Source organism: Lissotriton vulgaris, chromosome 4_1 (genome assembly GCF_964263255.1).
Source record: "Lissotriton vulgaris chromosome 4_1, aLisVul1.2, whole genome shotgun sequence".
In the NCBI taxonomy this organism is placed as follows: domain Eukaryota; kingdom Metazoa; phylum Chordata; class Amphibia; order Caudata; family Salamandridae; genus Lissotriton; species Lissotriton vulgaris.
Window position 1 is genome coordinate 1,290,697,370 of NC_141691.1, and position 20,505 is coordinate 1,290,717,874.

A 20,505-nucleotide genomic window follows, 5' to 3' on the forward strand; every position below is an offset into this window, starting at 1 on the left:
ATATTTTTGACAAATTCTAATATTATATTCTGCAAATTATAAAAATGGCTTGTTTTATTGTGGTGTGCTGGCCACCAATATATGCTAAAAGTGCAAACAAACCCCTAAATTGCTCTGTGCGTGTTAAGATAGACAAGTCCTTGGAGGTGGGAACCCTCATTTATTTTTTATATTAACCTTTGTAGTTCTGGATTATAAAAATAACTAAGACATGGGACCTCTGTGAAAATTTGTAACATTGGCCATCTGGACTGAAGAATGTTTCATTTCCTTTCGCAAGAGTTGCTGGACTCTCAAGGAGAGTGTAGTATTCTTGCATAAAAAATCAAAGAAATTCAAGTTGAAGATAACAAGTTTATTCCAAAGAAAAAGCACATCTGGTAAGATCAGGTGTAAGGCTCGAACTGACATACAGTGAAACACATTGCATTCCATTACAAATCTCTAATTGAACATAGAACGAAAACACATTTGTAAGACTACATCTGATTTAACCCCTTCACTGCGGCGGCTATTCCGCCGCAGTGCTAAGGGGGCGGGGCGGAAGAGCGGCGGGCGCATGCTGGTGACAAAACCGCTCCGTCACCAGCCACGGTTGCGCTGTGCTCATGACGGAGCAGTTCCGTCACAGCCCCGCCCGCTCAATAGAACGTTCAGCGCAGGCGGGGAATCCGCGCCGCGCAGGCGTTCCGAGCGGGCCATGACGGAACCGCTCCGTCATCAGCACAGCGCGACCGCGGCTGATGACGGAGTGGTTCCGTCACCAGCAGGGGAGGGGTTAAAGAGGCAAACCTAACATTAAAATGAATACTACCATTTTTATAAACAATAACATACTACATATCTTCCCCTTTTACACAAAAAAACAAACTATAATAAATCTAGTAAAATATAAATTCTTTGTACTTCACGGGTCTCTTAACAGATTTCCAAAAGAAGATTTATTGCCAGGTAATACTGAAATTTCAGTATCAAGATCGATGTCACTATTAATAACACGCTTATCATTAGAACATGAAGGTGTAAATCATGAGGAGATTTTATCACAATCGTCATTTCTAGGCACCAAAAATAATTACGAGATTTTGAGACTGGCACAGAAACAGTATCATTGAACATATGCTCATCACTTGGGTGTGTTAAAGCTAAACGACTCATGTGCCAATTTTCGCCATTATCTAATGTTACAGAATTATGATGAATTTTTTGGAGAACTAAATTTACTGTGACCTTTTGGAACTTTCTTAGCACTCTTAATACATACCCATTGGCCAACCTGTAAATTAACAGGTTTTGATCCATGTTTGATATCATGATAAACCTTATTCTTGATTTGTGAAGAAGTAAGGTTTGATCTAATTTCACTGGTATCATTAAAAAAAAAACATTTCATTCCTTTTCATCCAACTGGGATTTGTTTTGGATAATGGAATTCCACATCTCATCAGAGAAAATTGGCTTTTTTCCTAAAGAAGGATGAGGTGTTACCCTATAACCCCATAACATTTTTCTATGCTCACTATCCCAAGACAGTTTAGATTGGACATATAATTGTAAAGTACTTTTGATGACTCTATTGAGTCTTTCCACAGTACCGTTGCAGGAAGGGTGATAAAGTGGCATCAACTTATGTTTGATTCCATTTAAAATAAGAAAGGTTTGCATTTCCCTAGACTTAAACTGCACACTGTTGTCTGTTAAAATGGATTACGGACACCCTTCTTGTACAAAAATGTGTTCTAAAAATCTATCACATTAGTGGTGTTCACTTTCTCAACAACTTTTACTTCAAACCATCTAGAAAATAAATCTACACGAACAATAATATATTTCAAGGTATTATCAAACCAATTAACAGGACCCATAATATCCATTGCTAAATCTTCCCAGGGAAGGTTTGGAGAAGAAACTTCACCTAATGGTGGATTGAAAGTTTTCTTTGACTTATCAGAAAGTTCCCAATTCATGCAAGATCTAACAACCTTTTCAACAATATTATCCATTCCTGGCCACCAATATTGATCCCTCACTCTCGATTTGGTGCGAGAGATACCAGGATGGCCTTCATGGGATAACTGTATAATTTGATTTCTCAAAGACAAAGGGGGAATTATCTTGTCTCCTCTAATGAGAAAATGATCAGAAATTGAGCGTTCATCTCTGACCTCCCAAAAACCTCTCAATTCATCATTAAGATCTTTTTTACAAAATGTACTCCAACCATTAGTCACTTTATATTTGACATCATTCAAAATATTGTCCTAAGAATCCGCTTTTAACCATTGTTCTTGAAAAATACTGTTAAAAAATGTGTCATTGGAAATAACATTAGCAACTGAAAAATTGTTCCAGGAATTTTTATCAGATTCAATAATGGGTAAGAAGAACCTGCTTAAAAAATCAGCAACAACATTTTTGGTTCCAGGAACGTAACAAATTTGAAACAAAAAAAATATCCCGATCGTCGCCAAATAATTGTAGTATTCTTGCATAAAAAATCCTAGAAATTCAAGTTGAGGATAACAAGTTTATTCCAAAGAAAAAGCACGTCTGGTAAGATCAGGTGTAAGGCTGGAACTGACATACAGTGAAACACATTGCATTCCGTTACAGCTCTCTAATCGAACATAGAACGAAAGCACATTTGAAAGACTACATCTGATTTAAAGAGACAAACCTAACATTAAAATAAATACTACCATTTTTATAAATAATAACATACTACAAAGAGCTAGTCCTACTGATATGTACCTGCATATAAAATATTTGGAGAAATAATCTGTGTAGTCCATCAGTAACTGGAGATTTTACCCCTGCTCTGATATTTCCTATTAAGACTTGGATGATTAGTGTTGTAACCTCTGACATCCACTCCACAACTAGAACTCCAACAGAAACTTTGCTGTGCACCCCGTCAAACCTGCTGTCCCTAGAAACATTTAACTGGTTTTTCGATATCACCATCCGACAACTTTTAGCTGTCTGTTGATAATCGACCTATTGTGTATAGTACGAATACTTGGGGTAGGCCTTGCATCAGCCTACTGCTATTTATTTGGTTGTATTTCTTTGCGTTTGTTCCAGACTGCCCGAACTCCAAAGTATAGCTTGTGTTCGAGGCATATGGGCTGCAGATGGTACATTATGAATAGATCGCCATCTGGTGTTGGGCTCGGATGATTGCACTTTGTTTTTCTCTTGGAGAGTCTTTTGTATCTTGGTGACTCCTCCCTTAGTTGGTAGTGCGCATGGGCATCGGCTCCATCCTTAGATTGTTTTTTTCCGCCATCGGGTTCGGATGAAGATCGAGACGCTCCAGATCAACTTCTGAAGAAAGTGATTTTTCGGCGCGTATTCCCTTTCCAATTCGACGGTATTGTTAGCGAACGCGTTCTTTTCCATTCCGACGCGTTACAAATTCAAAATAGAAGAGAAAAACTTGGATCTACGTCGAGGAACAAGAGACCTTTCTCGGCGCAGTCAAGCCCGGAGTCCATGGAAAGGACTCCATTCAAAAAATGTCCATCGTGTGGTGCTAAGTTCCCACACAAGGACCTACACGAGGTGTGCAACCTCTGCCTATCGCCTGAACACGAATCCAGGGACTGCGAAGCCTGCGCAGCATTCTCCTCCAAGCTAACGATTAGAAATCGTCGAGCTCGAAGGCACGAGGCTTCCAGAATGCAGGCGGAGGCGATCCCGGAGCTGTTCGGAGACGAACAAATCGAGGAAGAAGAGGACCAGTCGGGGTCGGAAGGGGACCAGTCGGAGGTTGAAGAACTCTTCGAGCAACAAACCGTGAGTGACGACGTCCCCTTACCGAAAAACCGACCCCGTGCGGTAACGACCCCGCCCTCGGGCCCGGTCAAATCGCTGAAAAAAGTTTCCGACGCCCCGCCTTCGGGCCCGGCAACGAAACCGAAACTGAAACCGAAACACTCGGAATCCCACCACGTCGGATCCGAGAAAAGGGCGTCATCGACTTCGACACCGAGGCGGCATATAAAGGAGAGCTCGGTATCGAAACATTCCATGTCGAAAAAGAAATATGATGTATCGCCCAAAAGACACTCGATACCCAAAAAATCGGAATCGAGCAGACATTCGGTGTCGAAACCAGAAAGATCTGAGGATCGAAAACAAAAACAGCTCTCGGAACCAGGACCCTCGGTACCGATTCAAGAGCAACAAACAGATCCCAAGCAAAAGATCTTGTTTATTGACCCACAAACTGGGAAAGTGGTCACTAAGAAGAGAAAGAGTGAACAGTCAGAAGATAAACCTCTTCCTCCAAAAAAGAGAACAATGGGGACGAACATAACTCCTCCTGCTTCTCCTCGTCCTAAAGACACACCCTCTTCTCCTATTCCTCACAATAGGCCACATATTCCTACACCCTCCACACCAAGACCAGCTACACCTCAGTCAGATGTAGACAGTGATATAGGGGAGGGAGAACCTCAAGGGGATGACGAATCTATCCAGGATGAGGAAGATCCATGGGAAAATTACGATGTAGGGTCAGATGAAGACAACGACCCAGAGCTATACCCCTCAAAGCCTTCACCACCTGATGATAACACAGGTTTTGTGCAGCTCATTAATAGGGCAGCAAAATATCACAAACTAGATATGCACACAGAACCTCAGATAGAGGATTTCTTGTTAGAGACTCTACCTAGTGCACAGAGAACATCAGGTACTCTTCCTATGCTAAAGGGTCTTCTCACTCACACAGAAGAAATATTCGAAAACCCAGTGAGAGCCAGGGTGTTAAACCCAAGAATCGATAAAAAATATAAAGCGGCTCCAAAGGACCCAATATTTATTAGAGGGCATGTACCTCTAGACTCGCTAGTGGTCTCAACCGCTCGTAAGAGAGCAAACTCATTATCTACAGGAGAGGCTCCTCCACCAGATAAAGAGTCGAAGTTAATAGATGCATCAGGCAAGAGAGTAGCATCACAGGCAGCAAATAGCTGGCGTATAGCTAATACACAAGCTCTACTCGCACGTTACGACAGGGCACATTACGATGAGTTAGAAAAGCTTCTCACACATCTTCCTAAAGAACATCAAAAGAAGGCAGACCAATTAATTCAGGAAGGTAAAATAATAACTAATACTTCCATTAAGTGTGCGTTAGACGCAGCAGACACTGCAGCAAGGTCTATTAACACTAGTGTCATGCTAAGAAGACACGCATGGCTCAGAATCTCAGGATTCAAACAGGAAGTTCAAACAGCCCTACTGAACAGACCATTTGATCAGAAGACATTGTTCGGTTCAAGTACAGACGAGACATTAGAAAAGATGAAAAAGGATACAGAAACGGCTAAGTCAATGGGAGCATTGCAACAGCCAACGCACAGAGGTTCCTTTCGTAGATCCACCTATAGAGGGGGCTCAAAAAACACAGGAACAAATCAGCAATCCACATCTTTCACACCAACATCACCCAGAGGTAATTCAAGAGGTAATTACAGAGGTAACAACAATAAGGGTAGAGGCCGCGGAAATAATAACACCCGCAACGCCTCAACACCAAAACAGTGACTTCATAGATCTCCCCCCAGACCACATAACACCGGTCGGGGGACGTCTATCACAGTTCCTACCTGTCTGGGAAGACATCACGTCAGACAAGTGGGTGAGACAAATTATCCAACATGGTTATTGCCTAGAACTCACAGCTACCCCGCCAAACATCCCCCCCAAACAGCGCCCAATGAGTCAGGATCATTTGACATTGTTAAGAGAAGAAGTGCTAGCACTTCTACAAAAGCATGCAATAGAGAGGGTCCCAAAGGATCAACAAGGAACAGGAGTATACTCTCTATACTTCCTGATCCCCAAAAAGGACGGGTCCCTACGACCAATATTAGACCTCAGACCTCTCAATGCTTACATAAATTCGGAGCACTTCCACATGGTCACGCTCCAACAAGTACTCCCTTTACTGAAGCAAGGGGACTTTCTTTCTACACTGGATCTAAAAGACGCTTACTTTCATATCCCAATTCACAAAGCCCACAGAAAATACCTAAGGTTTGTGTTAGAAGGACAACACTACCAGTTCAAGGTCCTTCCGTTCGGTGTCACAACAGCACCGAGAGTTTTCACAAAATGCCTAGCTGTGGTGGCAGCACATCTAAGAAGACAACAAATACATGTCTTCCCATACTTGGACGATTGGCTAATAAAGGCCAAATCCAAGGAAGAATGTCTTCACAACACACAGAAGACAATTCAACTGCTGCACCACCTAGGGTTTACGGTGAACTACAAAAAATCACACCTGCAACCAAACCAGATCCAGCAATACCTGGGGGCTACAGTAGACACAGAAAAGGCAATAGCATACCCCAACCCAATCAGAGTACAGACAATGGTCGGGTTAATACAAAAATTTCAACCACAACACTCACTACCAGCACGAGTGTTTATGCAACTATTAGGCATGATGTCCTCTTGCATACTGCTAATACCACATGCCAGACTACAAATGCGTCCACTACAAGAGTGTCTAGCGACACAGTGGAATCAGGCTCAAGGTCAGATTACAGATCTGGTGTTGGTAAACGACCGGACGTATCGCTCTCTGAAGTGGTGGAACACAGAAAACATTTCCAAAGGACGGTCGTTCCTAGAGCCAGTTCCACAAGTAATAATAACAGCGGACGCATCGCTCTCCGGATGGGGAGCGCATATGGACAAATACACAGTACAGGGGAAGTGGAGTGCGCAGCAAAAGAAGCTGCACATCAACTACCTGGAACTGTTAGCAATATTTCTAGCACTAAAAGCTTTCCAAATGCAAATAACAAACAAGGCAGTCCTGATCAGAACAGACAACATGACTGCAATGTATTATATTCAAAAACAGGGGGGGACACACTCTCTCCAACTGTCCAAACTAGCACAGGACATATGGAGATGGGCCATTCCTCAAAAAATCTACCTGTTAGCGGAACACCTACCAGGAATTCAAAATCAGATAGCAGACATCCTAAGCAGACAGTCAGAACAAGTGCACGAATGGGAACTGCACGACCAAATACTACAGCCATTCTTCCAAAAATGGGGGCAACCAGAGATAGATCTGTTTGCAAATTATCAAAACGCAAAATGCAAACAATTCGCATCCAGGTACCCACACCAAAGGTCCCAGGGCAATGCACTGTGGATAAATTGGTCCAACAAATTTGCTTACGCGTTCCCTCCTCTACCACTAATTCCACTACTGGTGAGGAAACTGCAGCAGCACTCAATGACAATGATACTAGTGGCACCCACGTGGGCAAGACAGCCGTGGTTCACCACGCTGCTACAACTCTCACAAGTACCACATCAAAAGCTAAGATTATTACCCATGCATCTTACACAGAACCATGGAGAAATAATGCACCCAGATCCCAAGCAACTGAACCTAGCGATCTGGCTCCTGAGGTCATAGAGTTTGGGTATTTAGATTTACCACCAGAATGCATGGAAATCATTAAACAGGCAAGACGTCCTACCACCAGAGCATGCTATGCAGCAAAATGGAAGAGGTTTGCTATACACTGTAACAGTAAGCACATCAACCCTCTGGACGCATCCACTAAACAAATCATTTGCTACTTATTACACTTACAACAATGTAACCTAGCATATACATCTATTAGGGTTCATCTAGCAGCCATAGCGGCGTACCTACAAAACAGACAACACCTGTCATTGTTTAAAGTACCAGCAATTAAAGCTTTCATGGAAGGACTCAAAAGAGTCATTCCACCAAGAAGACCACCTTCCCCAGTCTGGAATCTCAACATAGTGCTTACCAGACTAATGGGGCCACCCTTTGAACCTATGCATAGGTGTGAAATACAATTCCTCACATGGAAGGTGGCCTTCCTCATAGCTATCACGTCACTTAGAAGAGTAAGTGAACTGCAGGCTTTTACGATTCAGGAACCATTTATGCAGCTACACCAAAATAAAGTGGTTCTTAGAACAAACCCAAAATTCTTACCAAAGGTTATTTCAGCATTCCACATCAATCAGTCAGTGGAATTACCGGTTTTCTTTCCAAAACCACAAACAGTAGCGGAAAGAGCCCTACATACACTGGATGTTAGAAGGGCCATATTGTACTATATAGAGAGAACACAAACTTTCAGAAAGACAAAACAGCTATTTGTTGCGTTTTCTCCCACACATAAAGGCAATCCCATCTCCAAAGCGGGCATTGCTAGGTGGATTGTAAAATGCATTCAAATATGCTACTTAAAAGCAAAGAGAACATTAACTGTTCCTCCTAGAGCTCACTCTACACGTAAACTAGGGGCATCTATGGCATTTCTGGGAAACATTCCACTAGATGACATATGCAAAGCGGCTACCTGGGTTACACCGCACACTTTCACAAAACATTATTGTGTAGATGTGCACTCAACACAACAAGCTAGAGTGGGACAAGCAGTATTAAAAACATTGTTTCAGACAGTTGCAACAGACACGGGCGACCACCGCTAGGGAGAGAACTGCTGTATAGTCTATTCATAATGTACCATCTGCAGCCCATATGCCTCGAACGGAATATGCTACTTACCAGTATGCATCTGTTCTTGGCATAGAGGGCTGCAGAGTGGTACATGCCCTCCCAGCCTCCCCGGAAACCTGTGTCTGTTCCAACACTATCTTATTTAGATACACTTACATGGGCACTCTTATCTGTATTCTACTATACTACTCCATCTAACCCTACTATGGCAAAACAATCTAAGGATGGAGCCGATGCCCATGCGCACTACCAACTAAGGGAGGAGTCACCAAGATACAAAAGACTCTCCAAGAGAAAAACAAAGTGCAATCATCCGAGCCCAACACCAGATGGCGATCTATTCATAATGTACCACTCTGCAGCCCTCTATGCCAAGAACAGATGCATACTGGTAAGTAGCATATTCCTTATGATCCTTTTGATTGGAGAAAGTATCCTTCCATGGCTGAAAATTCAGCAAACTATTTCTTCCTTTTCCTTTTCCGTTCCATGGAATTCCGTGTGTGCTTCTTGCTCTCTACTTTGTGTGGTGATTCCCTGTCATCGTTGCTCTCCAAATTAATCCCTGACACTTTTCACCAGCTAGTCATTTGCTTCCCCCTGACCGTGGCTCTCTGTTTTTTTTTTCTCAACCACTCCACCCAGCTCCGCTATTACTTATTACTTCCTTCCCCTTTTCTGATCACTGTTGCTCCCCTGTTCCTCCCCGCTCCTTAAAATGTAAGTCTTTATTTGTTATGATGGCTTGGCAGCCGGATTTGCTACCAGCCTGAGATATATATATATATATCTCCATCCAAATCCAATCCTGGTTCTTTCGTTTTCTGAAAACAGGCACCGACTCCGTGGGTTTAAAGATCAAAGGTATTTAATCACAAAAAAACGACCAGACGCGTTTTGGCGGACAAGTCCGCCTTGTTCACTACATCTGTCATCACCAAGGTAGTGCGCTTATTTATAGTGATACTAAGTAACCGATTGGAGGTCAGAAGAAAGACCCATGTGACATTACAATATACATGGAAAAGTTGGTTGTCAGGTAAGAATGTGCAAGTCATGGTTAAAATAATGAAAGACATGTAAATAACTCTTTACATTATGACATTTAAATACTTGTGTGATGTTGTAGCACATGATCACAGTTTTTTCACATCAAATCCTCGAATTGTAGGCTCCCGGGTAATTACATCAGAGACCCTCTGTTCTATGTATGTTGTACGTGCATGTACGTGCTGTATATATATAATTACATGTGTCAAGGCCTCCTGAGGGCCGAAACGCGTCATGGCGGTAGTGCTGGGTGTCTATATTAAATAAAATACTGTAACCTTTTGGTACAAGGAGGGACAGAGCCTAGACTATGATATGGGCAAGGTTGTTTATTAGCAGCACAACAGTCCATTCGATAAAGAAAAGGGGCACACGGTGGCTATCCTGGGGGCTTCGGTCTCCGCCGTGGCTCTCTCCCTGGATTCCGTCTTCCAGCTCTCCCACCGTAAAGCATAAAAGGAAACAAACGTATCTTTTAATACACAGCACCTATAAGCAATCGATATGGGAGGGGGAGTGAGGGAGTACGTTTTGTGGGTTGTACAGACACCACCACCAATGCTCAATACACCCCGAGAGTGCAGTGCAAACAGAGGCTTCACACTGTCTGTCGCCTCCCTCCTACCCGGTCCCTCCCCGCTTGAACCTGAGCAAGGTACGCAAAAGGTCACACACCTGAGTTAGCCACGCGTCCTCCTGCGCGTGGCTGGGCGATGGGTGGTATCGTTGGCCTCCTGGCTTCCCGGGTCGTCCTCTCGTCGCTGCTGTCCTCGCTCGGGGGTGACCTCCTGCTCCGCCGTGTCTTCGTGGCTCCTCCGGACCTCCAGACCTTCTTTCGGCAGACCCGCTGCAATTCCCGGATACTCTCGGTAGGTACCGTTCGCGGAAGCCTCGTTCTCCAGGTTCTCCTCTGCTCCTCTCCTTCCTCCGTTCGTGGCTGCAATCTCCCCGAACGGTATGTAACTGTTACCACGGATTTTTTACAACCCATACTATTACAACGCAGGTCATTTTACAACGGATACCTTTACATCGCATGACACTACAACGCACATACTATTACAACGCATACCATTACATCGTAAGTATAATTATAGGTAAGTTTATCTTTTTTTTTAACATTGGGTTTTGGGGTACAGGGGTATTTTTAGGTTTTAGGGCTGGGTTTGGGTTTTGGGGTACAGGGGTATTTTTAGGTTTTAGGGCTGGGTTTGGGTTTTGGGGTACAGGGGTATTTTTAGGTTTTAGGGTTGGGTTTGGGTTTTGGGGTACAGGGGTATTTTTAAGTTTTAGGGCTGGGTTTGGGGTACAGGGGTATTTTTAGGTTTTAGGGCTGGGTTTGGGTTTTGGGGTACAGGGGTATTTTTAGGTTAGAGGGCTGGGTTTGGGGTACAGGGGTATTTTTAGGTTTTAGGGTTGGGTTTGGGTTTTGGGGTACGGGGTATTTTTAGGTTTTAGGGCTGGGTTTGGGTTTTGGGGTACAGGGGTATTTTTAGGTTTTAGGGCTGGGTTTGGGTTTTGGGGTACAGGGGTATTTTTAGGTTTTTGGGCTGGGTTTGGGGGTACAGGGGTATTTTTAGGTTTTAGGGCTGGGTTAGGGTTTTGGGGTACAGGGGTATTTTTAGGTTTTAGGGTTGGGTTTGGGTTTTGGGGTACAGGGGTATTTTTAGGTTTTTGGGCTGGGTTTGGGTTTTGGGGTACAGGGGTATTTTTAGGTTTTAGGGATGGGTTAGGGTTTTGGGGTACAGGGGTATTTTTAGGTTTTAGGGCTGGGTTTGGGGTACAGGGGTATTTTTAGGTTTCAGGGTTGGGTTTGGGTTTTGGGGTACAGGGGTATTTTTAGGTTTTAGGGTTGGTTTTGGGTATTTTTAGGTTTTAGAGTTGGGTTTGGGGTAGAGGGTTTTTTTAACCTATTTTTACAAATAATAAAATTACAATTAATTTAAATAATAATTTTATTTAAAAAATATATTACAAATAATTAAATTAAATAATACATTAAGAAATATTTACAACCTATTTTAAAATTATTTATTATTATTATATACTTACCTATACTTACGTTGTAATGGTATGCGTTGTAATAGTATCTGTGTTGTAGTGTTTTGCGTTGTAAAGGTATCCGTTGTAACATGACTTGCGTTGTAAAAAATCTGTTGTAATGGTATGCATGCTAAAAGTACGCGTTGTAACATCATACATCCTCCCCGAACACCACGAGACGGCGTCTTCCGTGTCCGCCTTTTTGTCTCCTGAAGCCGCTCCTGATTGGAGCACATGATTCCGTGTCACAGGGGGCGGGGCAGGCCGCCTCGTAAGCGAAGCAGGAATTAAAGGGGCCAGTCCAGTCCTGTAGGGAAGAGGAAAAGTCTGTTACAGGACTGCAGTCCTCGACCTGCTGACAAATACCTTCCACGAAGATTCTTGGGTCCTTAGTCTATTTGGAGAAACAAGGCAAAGTTTGTTTGTGTGTGTGTATAATCAAAGGAGAGGGGTTGATCGTAAAGAAACGCAACATCGTGACGCGCAAATAAAAAAAAATGGCTATAGGGCCAGGCATATTATGCACATGTGCATCATCGTGCTGAGGCTGGCTATTGTGCCTTTTTATGCTAATGCTGAACAGCACGCAATGCAAGCACTTTTTCCCTTTTATTTGGTGATGCATTTCATCATTGGCAGCAAGCAATGGCAAAGCTAAACGTTGGCTAATGCCTTTCAGAAGCAAGATATGCTGTCTTTGAGTAGGCTTATTTTACATAGCATGCCTTCAGCTAGTGATTTTTGGCTGTTCCTAGGTTCACTAAAAGACAGGTCTTATTATTGCCTGGTTTCATTTTTCCAAACCGCTAAGCTAGCCATGCTGTGATTCTAACTTGTGACCTTCAGGTCACACCCATGCAATCAATCAGTCAATCAAGTGTTTGTTAAGCGCGACTACTCACTTGTGAGGGTCTCAAGACGCTGCGGAGTGGGGGAGGTGCAGGTTCCAGTCCTTCAGGGAGGGTGTCTGTCGAAGGACCCAGTTTTGAGGTTTCTCGTGAAGATGGAGAGTGATGTCTGTCTGAGGTGGTGCGGTAGGGCGATCCAGGCTCTGGTCGCAAGGAAGGAGAAGGAGCGGCCTCCCGTTCTGGTCTCTCTGGTGAGGGGGACCACAGCGTAGGAGATCTGGGCTGATCGTAAAGTCCTTTGGGGTCCGTGGAATTTGAGTTGGTTGTTCAGATGTGATGGTCCGGTGTTGTGGAGGGCTTTGTGTGTGGGTGAGAATCTTGAAGGTGATTCTAGCCTCAATGGGGAACTAGTGGAGTCGGCGCAGGTGTTTTGTATGGCTGTGTTTTGGCAGGTTTAGGACCAGTCTTGCGGCGGCGTTCTGGATGTTTTGTAGCTTGCAGGTGAGGTTTTTCTTCATTCCGGTGTAGAGTGCATTGCCGTAGTAGCGTCTGCTGGTGAAGAGGGTGTCAGTAGCGGTCTGTCTGTGCTCAAGGGGGATCCATTTGAAGGTCTTACGTTGGAGGCGGAGGGTGTGTAAACAGGAGGATGCGACAGAGTTAATCTGGCAGTCCATCTTGAGCTTGCAGTCCAGAATGATTCCAAGGTTGCCTGCGTGGTCCGTGGGGGTGGGTGGGCTGCAGAGGGCGGGGGGATCCTGCCAGGTGTCGTTCCAGGCGTCGGGATGTGGGCCCATGATGAGTACTTCTGTTTTTTTCAGTGTTGAGTTGTAGGCAGCTGCTTTTCATCCATTTGGCTACGGCTTCCATGCCTTCTTGAAAGTTGTTTTGCTGCGTTGAGTTCGTTGGATAGGGAGAGGATGAGTTGTGTGTCGTCTGTGTATGAAACAATGTTGAGTCCATTGGATCTGACGATGGGGGCGAGCCGAGCCATGTAAAAGTTGAAGAGCGTGGGGCTAAGGGAGGACCCCTGGGGGACTCCACAGGTGGTTGATGTAGGGTCCGAGAGGAAAGGAGGGAGTCTGACCCACTGCATTCTGCCGGAGAAGAAAGAGTGGATCCAGTCGAGGGCCTTGTCCCGGATCCCTGCATTGTGGAGTCTGTGTTAGGGTGCGGTGGGAGACTGTTGAAACCCGTTGAGAGGTCGAGGAGGATGAGGGTTACTGTTTCTCCTCAGTCCAGGAGGGCGCAGATGTCCTCTGTTGCGGCGAGGAGGGCAGTTTCTGTGCTGTGGGTTTTTTCGGAAGCCGGATTAGGAGGAGTCGAGGATTCCAGTGGCTGCTTTTAACTCTTATTCATCTTGACTTCTCAAAGGAGTGGACCTTGTACATGTCCTGAAAGTCTTGCGTATTCACACTTTATACACTTGTTAATTTACTTTCTTGATGTTTGACTAATTTCTTCAGCACTGTGCACATACACTTGGTGGAGTCATTTGTTCCATTGTTGTGTACTTAACATGAGTGTTTTAAATTACCAGGGTGTCTTTGCACATAACATCAAAGAGGACACCACAGGGATATTTACAAAGAAATGTTGGAGCGCGGTGAAACTCCAATATTGCTAACGCTGTGCTCCGACATTTTTTAAATAGAGGGTGGCAGCGTATTTACACAAATACGGCAAGCCCATGTGTTTCCTCTAGCGCTGGTGCTAAAAAAGCTGCCTAGCTCCAGCGCAGGCACCCTTGCACCATGTTGCAAGAGAGTGCGCTGCTGGGGTGTAATTTATATATTTATTTGTTTATATAGGGACACCTTCCTGCACGTAAAAAATCTTTACATGTGATTTGCTGTTTTTGAAAGAGCAAAATATGCGGAGAATGAAAACATTTCACCCCTTTATGCCTGGTTAAGATCAGGTATTTCCTGGTCTTATTGTTGGCACTGCCCCATAAATTGTAGATATCGGGCAGCGTCAAAAAGCGAAGGGTGTGCAGCGGAACTGCCACAGCAACATCCATTTCCCAGGCCCTTTGCCGCAGCAGACTGCTGCGGTAAGGGACATATTTACAAGGTGCCGTTAAGCCACGTTAAGTTGTTTAAAGCCACCTCGTAAATATTAGGTTGAGAGCAACGCCACCGGAGCGTCAGAAAAAGTGGCCCTCATGTGGTGTTAAGGGATTGTCAATATGCCCCTGTGTCTCCAAGGGTATTTTGTTTTCAACAAACAAATATCCTGGGGGTCCAGGTCCTGAAAGAAAAATATATATATTTGGTATGCAACCAAAATATGGCAAGTCCTTATTTTCAGATGTCATCAACAGTGTGTGTGTGTGCTTCACTGATGATGTAGTGTTGGTAAATTCTGCTTTGGCATTTGTTAGTGAGGAGAGTATGAATGGGCTGCTGCTGGAGCACGGTGATGCCGATTACAAGGCAGTACAGCATGCTTCAGATCGGTGTCCTGGACTGGACAAGGTGAGGCTAGGGCTCAAGAGCAATCTTAAGGACACAAAGGTCTACTCCCATTTCACCCATTCGATCTAGGCCTGCAGCATAGAATTGCATAACTATTTACAATCTAACAAGAAAATAAGAAACCTACTCTTCAAGTTCGCGTAATAGCCAGGAAATAATGTTCAAGGAAACGGAAAGCTCATCTACCAGATATAGTGGAAAGTGGGAATTAATGAAAGCAAAGGTTTTTTCAGACTGACATTCCTGTTGGTATTTTTTTAAGTTGTTATTGACATGAAGCAGTTAAGCTTTTGCCATTTTTCACATTCGTTTTTTCGCTTAACTGTCCATATTTTACAGCATGCCTTTAACAAGGGACCTAAACGAGTGTTCTAGTGGGCTGTCATCACCTTTGCCCCACCCCATCAAGTGTTCCTTATGGAAAATGCTCATTTGGCAACCCTAGTGGTGAGTCTCTGTACTTTTTATGATTGGCAGGTCGATGACATCTTAGGGGAAGGCAGCGATGATAGCGACAATGAAAAAAAGAAGACCGAGGAAGAAGAGCCACAGAGCAGCACTGTTGAAAGTGTAGGAACAAAAATAGAACAGAGACCTGGATCAACTTCGAGCGAAGGAAGCCTGACAGGTAGCGTGCCCAGGTAGGAGTTTTTCATATTTACAGCTCCCTAAAATGACTGTTCTGTCACACCTCACGGAGGACGAGTCCATTGTGAAAATGTCATTTCCCACTTTACCTCTATTGTAATTGTTGTACATGTTTATCTTAAGTGATTTTGTTCAAAGAGGCAAGTGGAGGTAAGTTGACTGGTTCGAATAGCAGCAGAGTACCAATTTGATATATAAAATCTGTGTTATCAAAACAAGGATTGACTGTTGAGTTATTTGCCGGAGAATGGCTGGCATTCATCTGAGAAATGAACTGTCATTCTGTGTTAGCAATACAATACATAGGGACCTGAAACCTTTCAGTTTCTTCTGCCTGTGCTGTGAAACCAGATAACAAAGTCAGTCTGTTATGTGAGTGCAGGGATAGCGTGAAGGGAGTTAATGTGAAATGCATGTGTGTCTACATGTCCAATCCACTCATGGGTAATTTGAGCCAGGAAAGGTACCGGCGGGTTGGTGTTACCACTTTTCGGGGTTTTACCCAAACAGACTAGAACAGATAACTCCACAACCGGTCTAAGGAAATGTTTGGCCCATAGTAGCTTGTGCAGTTGTAGGTTGAACTTTGTGCCAAGGGAGAACTTACCATGTTTGGGCCATGGTGTGTTTTGGCCAAGTGAAGACTTAAAATACCATTCAAGTATCTGATGTGGACTTGAACCAGCTATTTTTTTTATTTCATTTTTATTTAATGCGATTTTATATAGCGCGAACTTTACCCGAAGGTGTCAGACGCTTTACATAAGAACCAGTTGCAAAACATAAGGACTTAGGATTACATGCGTTACATAAAAGATACAGATACAAACAGAAAAAATTGCAAATGTACAAGACGTAAAGTCACACAAGGAAGAGATACGAACAGAAAGAAAAATTGCAAATGTAGAAGTAGTAAAGTCATTTAAGAAAGATACAAATGGATATACTCTAAGAGTCACATAGGAATGGTATAGAGTACAAAGGTCTACAGCATATACTAGTGATTAGAGTTATCTCTATATACATATATATACACACATAGTTGATTTTCTCAGGTCAAGAGCCAAAAAAAAAAAAAACAGGAGAGCAGAGTTCCATTAAGTGGGGTTGGAGGGAGGGACGCAGTCACAGCACCAAGGGAGGGTGGGAGGGATACAAGGGTATGGAGAAAAGGCAAATCGGAAAATGCTGGGAAGAAACATTTGAGGATCGTCAAGGGGGACACGAGTGAAAAGGGTAAAGGACGAGGGAATGGACAAGATGGCGGGTCGAGAGAAAAGCGTCCGAGAACAGCAGCAAAATGGCGGCCAGGACAAAAGAAAAAGTAAAGAGGTCCATGAGAGTCCGTGGTGGAACATGCCGCTCCGATGGAGAGTGTTGCCTGGAGTGGGTATGTTCCAGAAGGAGCTGCGGTGTGCTAAGCAATATAGGTCGGGACTGGAGGTTAGACATGTCCAGGGTTAAATCGCAGGACCGCCATCACTCACTGCAGTCTCCAGTTTCCAGCCATGGATTACACTGAAGCGGTTCCTCGCAGGCTACTCGCCGCAATCACCACTTCTCCCGGTCGGAGGGGGAGAGCCGCCAGCTCAGACTCCAAAGCAGCGAGGCATCTCTGCCGAACCAGCAGCCACGTTGGTAAAGGCTCCGTGGGCTCTCCCTCCAGAAACTCGGAGGGTGCAAGCAGGGAATCCGTATCGTTCCTAGGGTCCGCAATGCGTGGATAAATGGGCAAAATCCTTGAGTAGGATGACGGTCGGATGGGGAGAGCCGCCATCCTGCGCCCTTGAGCTGGATCTCCTAGCGATCCCCTTGGGGGCCCAGCACCTCTCCCAGGTACATGGCAGCGCTGTCCCCCAGCTGCCCAGCAAAGCTCTCAAACTGGTGTCCACAGTAGCAGTGTTTGGCTGACAACCTGAGGACGCATGTAAAGCATGCCATATCTGATTGAGTGCCTAGTGGAACTGGTGGTCCATCAGTGTATATGTAAACAAGGGTACCTTGAAAAACAGGTTGACAGTAAATATTCATGGAGGCCTGAATGTCCAATGGTAAGCAGGTCTGCAGTTCCTGCAGGCATTGAAGGAGCCTCCATTGCTAATGTCTGTTGCCATGAAACGCTTGAACAGGTTTGTCTCTGCTTTTTGAAGTCTTAAGAGGATAAGTTGTGAGCACCCTTAGCAGTAAAATGAGACTGGGTGGTATCCAACAAGCAGTTTTAAATCTTATCCTGTCTTTCAAGTAGCAATGGAGTTACTGTTTGGTGTTTTGGCCTGTGTGCTCTTTTCTTAGCTCTTTCATACCTAACAACAAGCCGCATTTTTTGCCATCTACAGCCTGAGGGTTTGAGTCTTGGGAATGACCAGACTAATTTAATTGTTGTAGTCAAGATGCACCCACTTGGTTTTGTTGAATGTCATAGTAATATTTTCTTCAGATTGCATGGTTGTAAAAAGCAGCTGTTGAGAGCTAAGCTGTTTTGAGATTGTACCTCAACAACATTCTCAAGAGGTCTGGCCACTGCTTGAGATATGGTGTCAGGACGGAAATTGCAAAGTGCGTGTTAATAGATATAGGTTTCTTTATTTTGTAAGTACTGAAGACTGGCTTAGAATAAGATGTTTTGAAGAGCAATATATTTCGATCTACCAGGTTTTGTATTAATCATGCACATTTCGTGTTGTTTTGTCAATACAGAACAAATTTTTTATTACTAAGACTTTGTGAATTGACGGTTAGGCATGCAGTCGATTGGAGGCAGCCATATGATGCACAGTATAGATTTTAACCTCTTCACAAGCCACTGAAATCGAAAATTATCTGAAAATAGAATGAATCCTAAATGCGGCTCCTGAATTCCACACTTTCATGACATTGGGCTTTTTAAACCTTCCTGAATTATATATGAATTTACGGGCCCCTAAGCATGGAGGTAGGTCTGTTTCATTAACTAAAATCTGCTGCCTATAGATGTTGTTCTCCTGCGATGTTAACTGGCATGACTTACCTAGGATGGTGGCTGCTAAAGTATAGATTGCCCAGCGTGCTATTTTCAATAGTTGTAAGCTTGCTGTTGTCATATATATTTTATTTTGTTAGAGGACCCAGGAACCTTTTTGGAAACCTTCAATGCCTTTATCCCGAGATCAACCAAGAAATAAAGTTCTGCAATAATTACTTTGATGCACCATTTCATCTAAATATACAATTAAGTGCTGATTCCATGGTCACCTAAACACCCTTCTCCCTCTGCATAGTTCCCGAAAATCAAGTATGGCAATGGGCTTTCAAACATTTTCAATTTGGTGCTCTGTGGCATCCTTATAAATCTCTTCTACACAAGAGACTTATTTGTTTTCTCCTTCTACACCATTTTGAAAGGCTTCCGGGCAGCTCATCGTTACCCTGGAAGAATCGTAATAGCCAGAGAGATCACTTTTTTAAATATGAGGTATTTAATTCCCTCCTCTTTGCTAGTTGCTGTCCCAGGGAACGCCTTGGAACCTAAACCAACAGTTTTCTTTTCCCCTTCAAGATCTAAAATGTCCACCCTAGAAAGATGGTCATTCTCAGACGACCACATTTTTTCAGCACTTTTGTGCTGCGAGGCAACATGGTTAATCACTCAGTTGCTTAGTTAAGGAATGCAAGAGAGTAAGAGTTGGTCTTTTCGGAAGCATAGTCTTCCACACATACCCAGCACCAGTAGAAAACAAATCCAGCTCCACTCTTTTCCAACATATGAGAAGTATTCAGGGCAAATAATGTAGGCTCCTTGAACTCTGCCCAGTGACCAGCACGACCCTTATGAATTTGAGCCTCTAAATAAAACATTAGGCATACACACCTTTTTTTGAGCTTTGTTGCTAGAAACATCCTTTGGGATCAGTCTGCGAAGTTTTTCGGCCTTTGGCTTTTTGCCGTCTGAATCAAGGGTAGGGCATTTTATTTCCCGATTATGGACTTCAGAGTGGCAGCAGAAATTACTTAGGAAAAGGTAACATCTGAAATTGACATAATAAGGTCTTGGGAGCCTTGCAACAGCACACGTCTAAAACTTCTGTAAGAGCACAGCATGTCAGGTGAATGTATTTTATTTTTATTTCCTCCATTGATTTTTCAGTAACTCATACAAGACTATTGCAAGCACAAATCCTTAATCCTCACTTACACGAATACCTGGTTTAGAATAAAGAAACCCCTAACCAAGAGAAAAGAGTCCAAGCCCCTTCTCATCCCCCAACTCAAGTAACTGGGCAGATAGAGCATGGTTTGAATCTAAAACTTCTCAAGTTACTTAGCAACTTTAAAAACAAAATTCTCCATGTATATTTTCCCACAGCAGTTATAGTAAATAAGTAGCAAGCAAGAAAGGAGTTTGACATATGGCACTGCAAGATTTTGGTTTTAACAGTTTGTGATCTTAAACTGGGAGCAGAAGTACTGCAACTTAAAGAAGTATTGTGTAAGTGGGGGCCTTCTGGTGCTCAGTTGGGCTAGTTATGCTTTATTAGGTCCATTGCTACCATTTTTTTAACCCAATTTGCAGGATGGGATTGAAAATCTCAGCACTCCCTTGACGTAACTGAGAACTCTTTAAAAAAAAAAAGAACCTGGATAGTTTAGCTGGACCAGCAAATATTGAGCTGGAGATCCCGCCCTCTATGCATCTACTTCAAACGTTCGGCATGGATGGGAAGATGCTATTCAAGCACACTGGCATCACACACTAGTGATACAGCACCTTGAATATCGACTCACTATGCTTGTTACTTTTGTATGCTTTGGGAATATCTGACCAGAGCTACATCTATTCCTCCTCAGAAATCTCCCTCACAAGTCCTTCTTCCAACTGTGCTCATAGAACCATTTTTCATATGAACTCCCCCTACAG

At 43.6% G+C, this 20,505-nt stretch overlaps 1 protein-coding gene across 1 annotated transcript in view; it reads left to right on the forward strand.

Moving 5' to 3' along the window:
* The window catches only part of CTDP1 (CTD phosphatase 1), a 936,891-nt gene that overhangs the window by 684,422 nt on the left and 231,964 nt on the right, over positions 1-20,505 (forward strand). Inside the window, exon 12 of the mRNA XM_086965522.1 lies at positions 15,441-15,604. Coding sequence (XP_086821648.1) covers positions 15,441-15,604 — 164 coding nt within the window. The remainder of the gene's footprint in view (positions 1-15,440; positions 15,605-20,505) is intronic.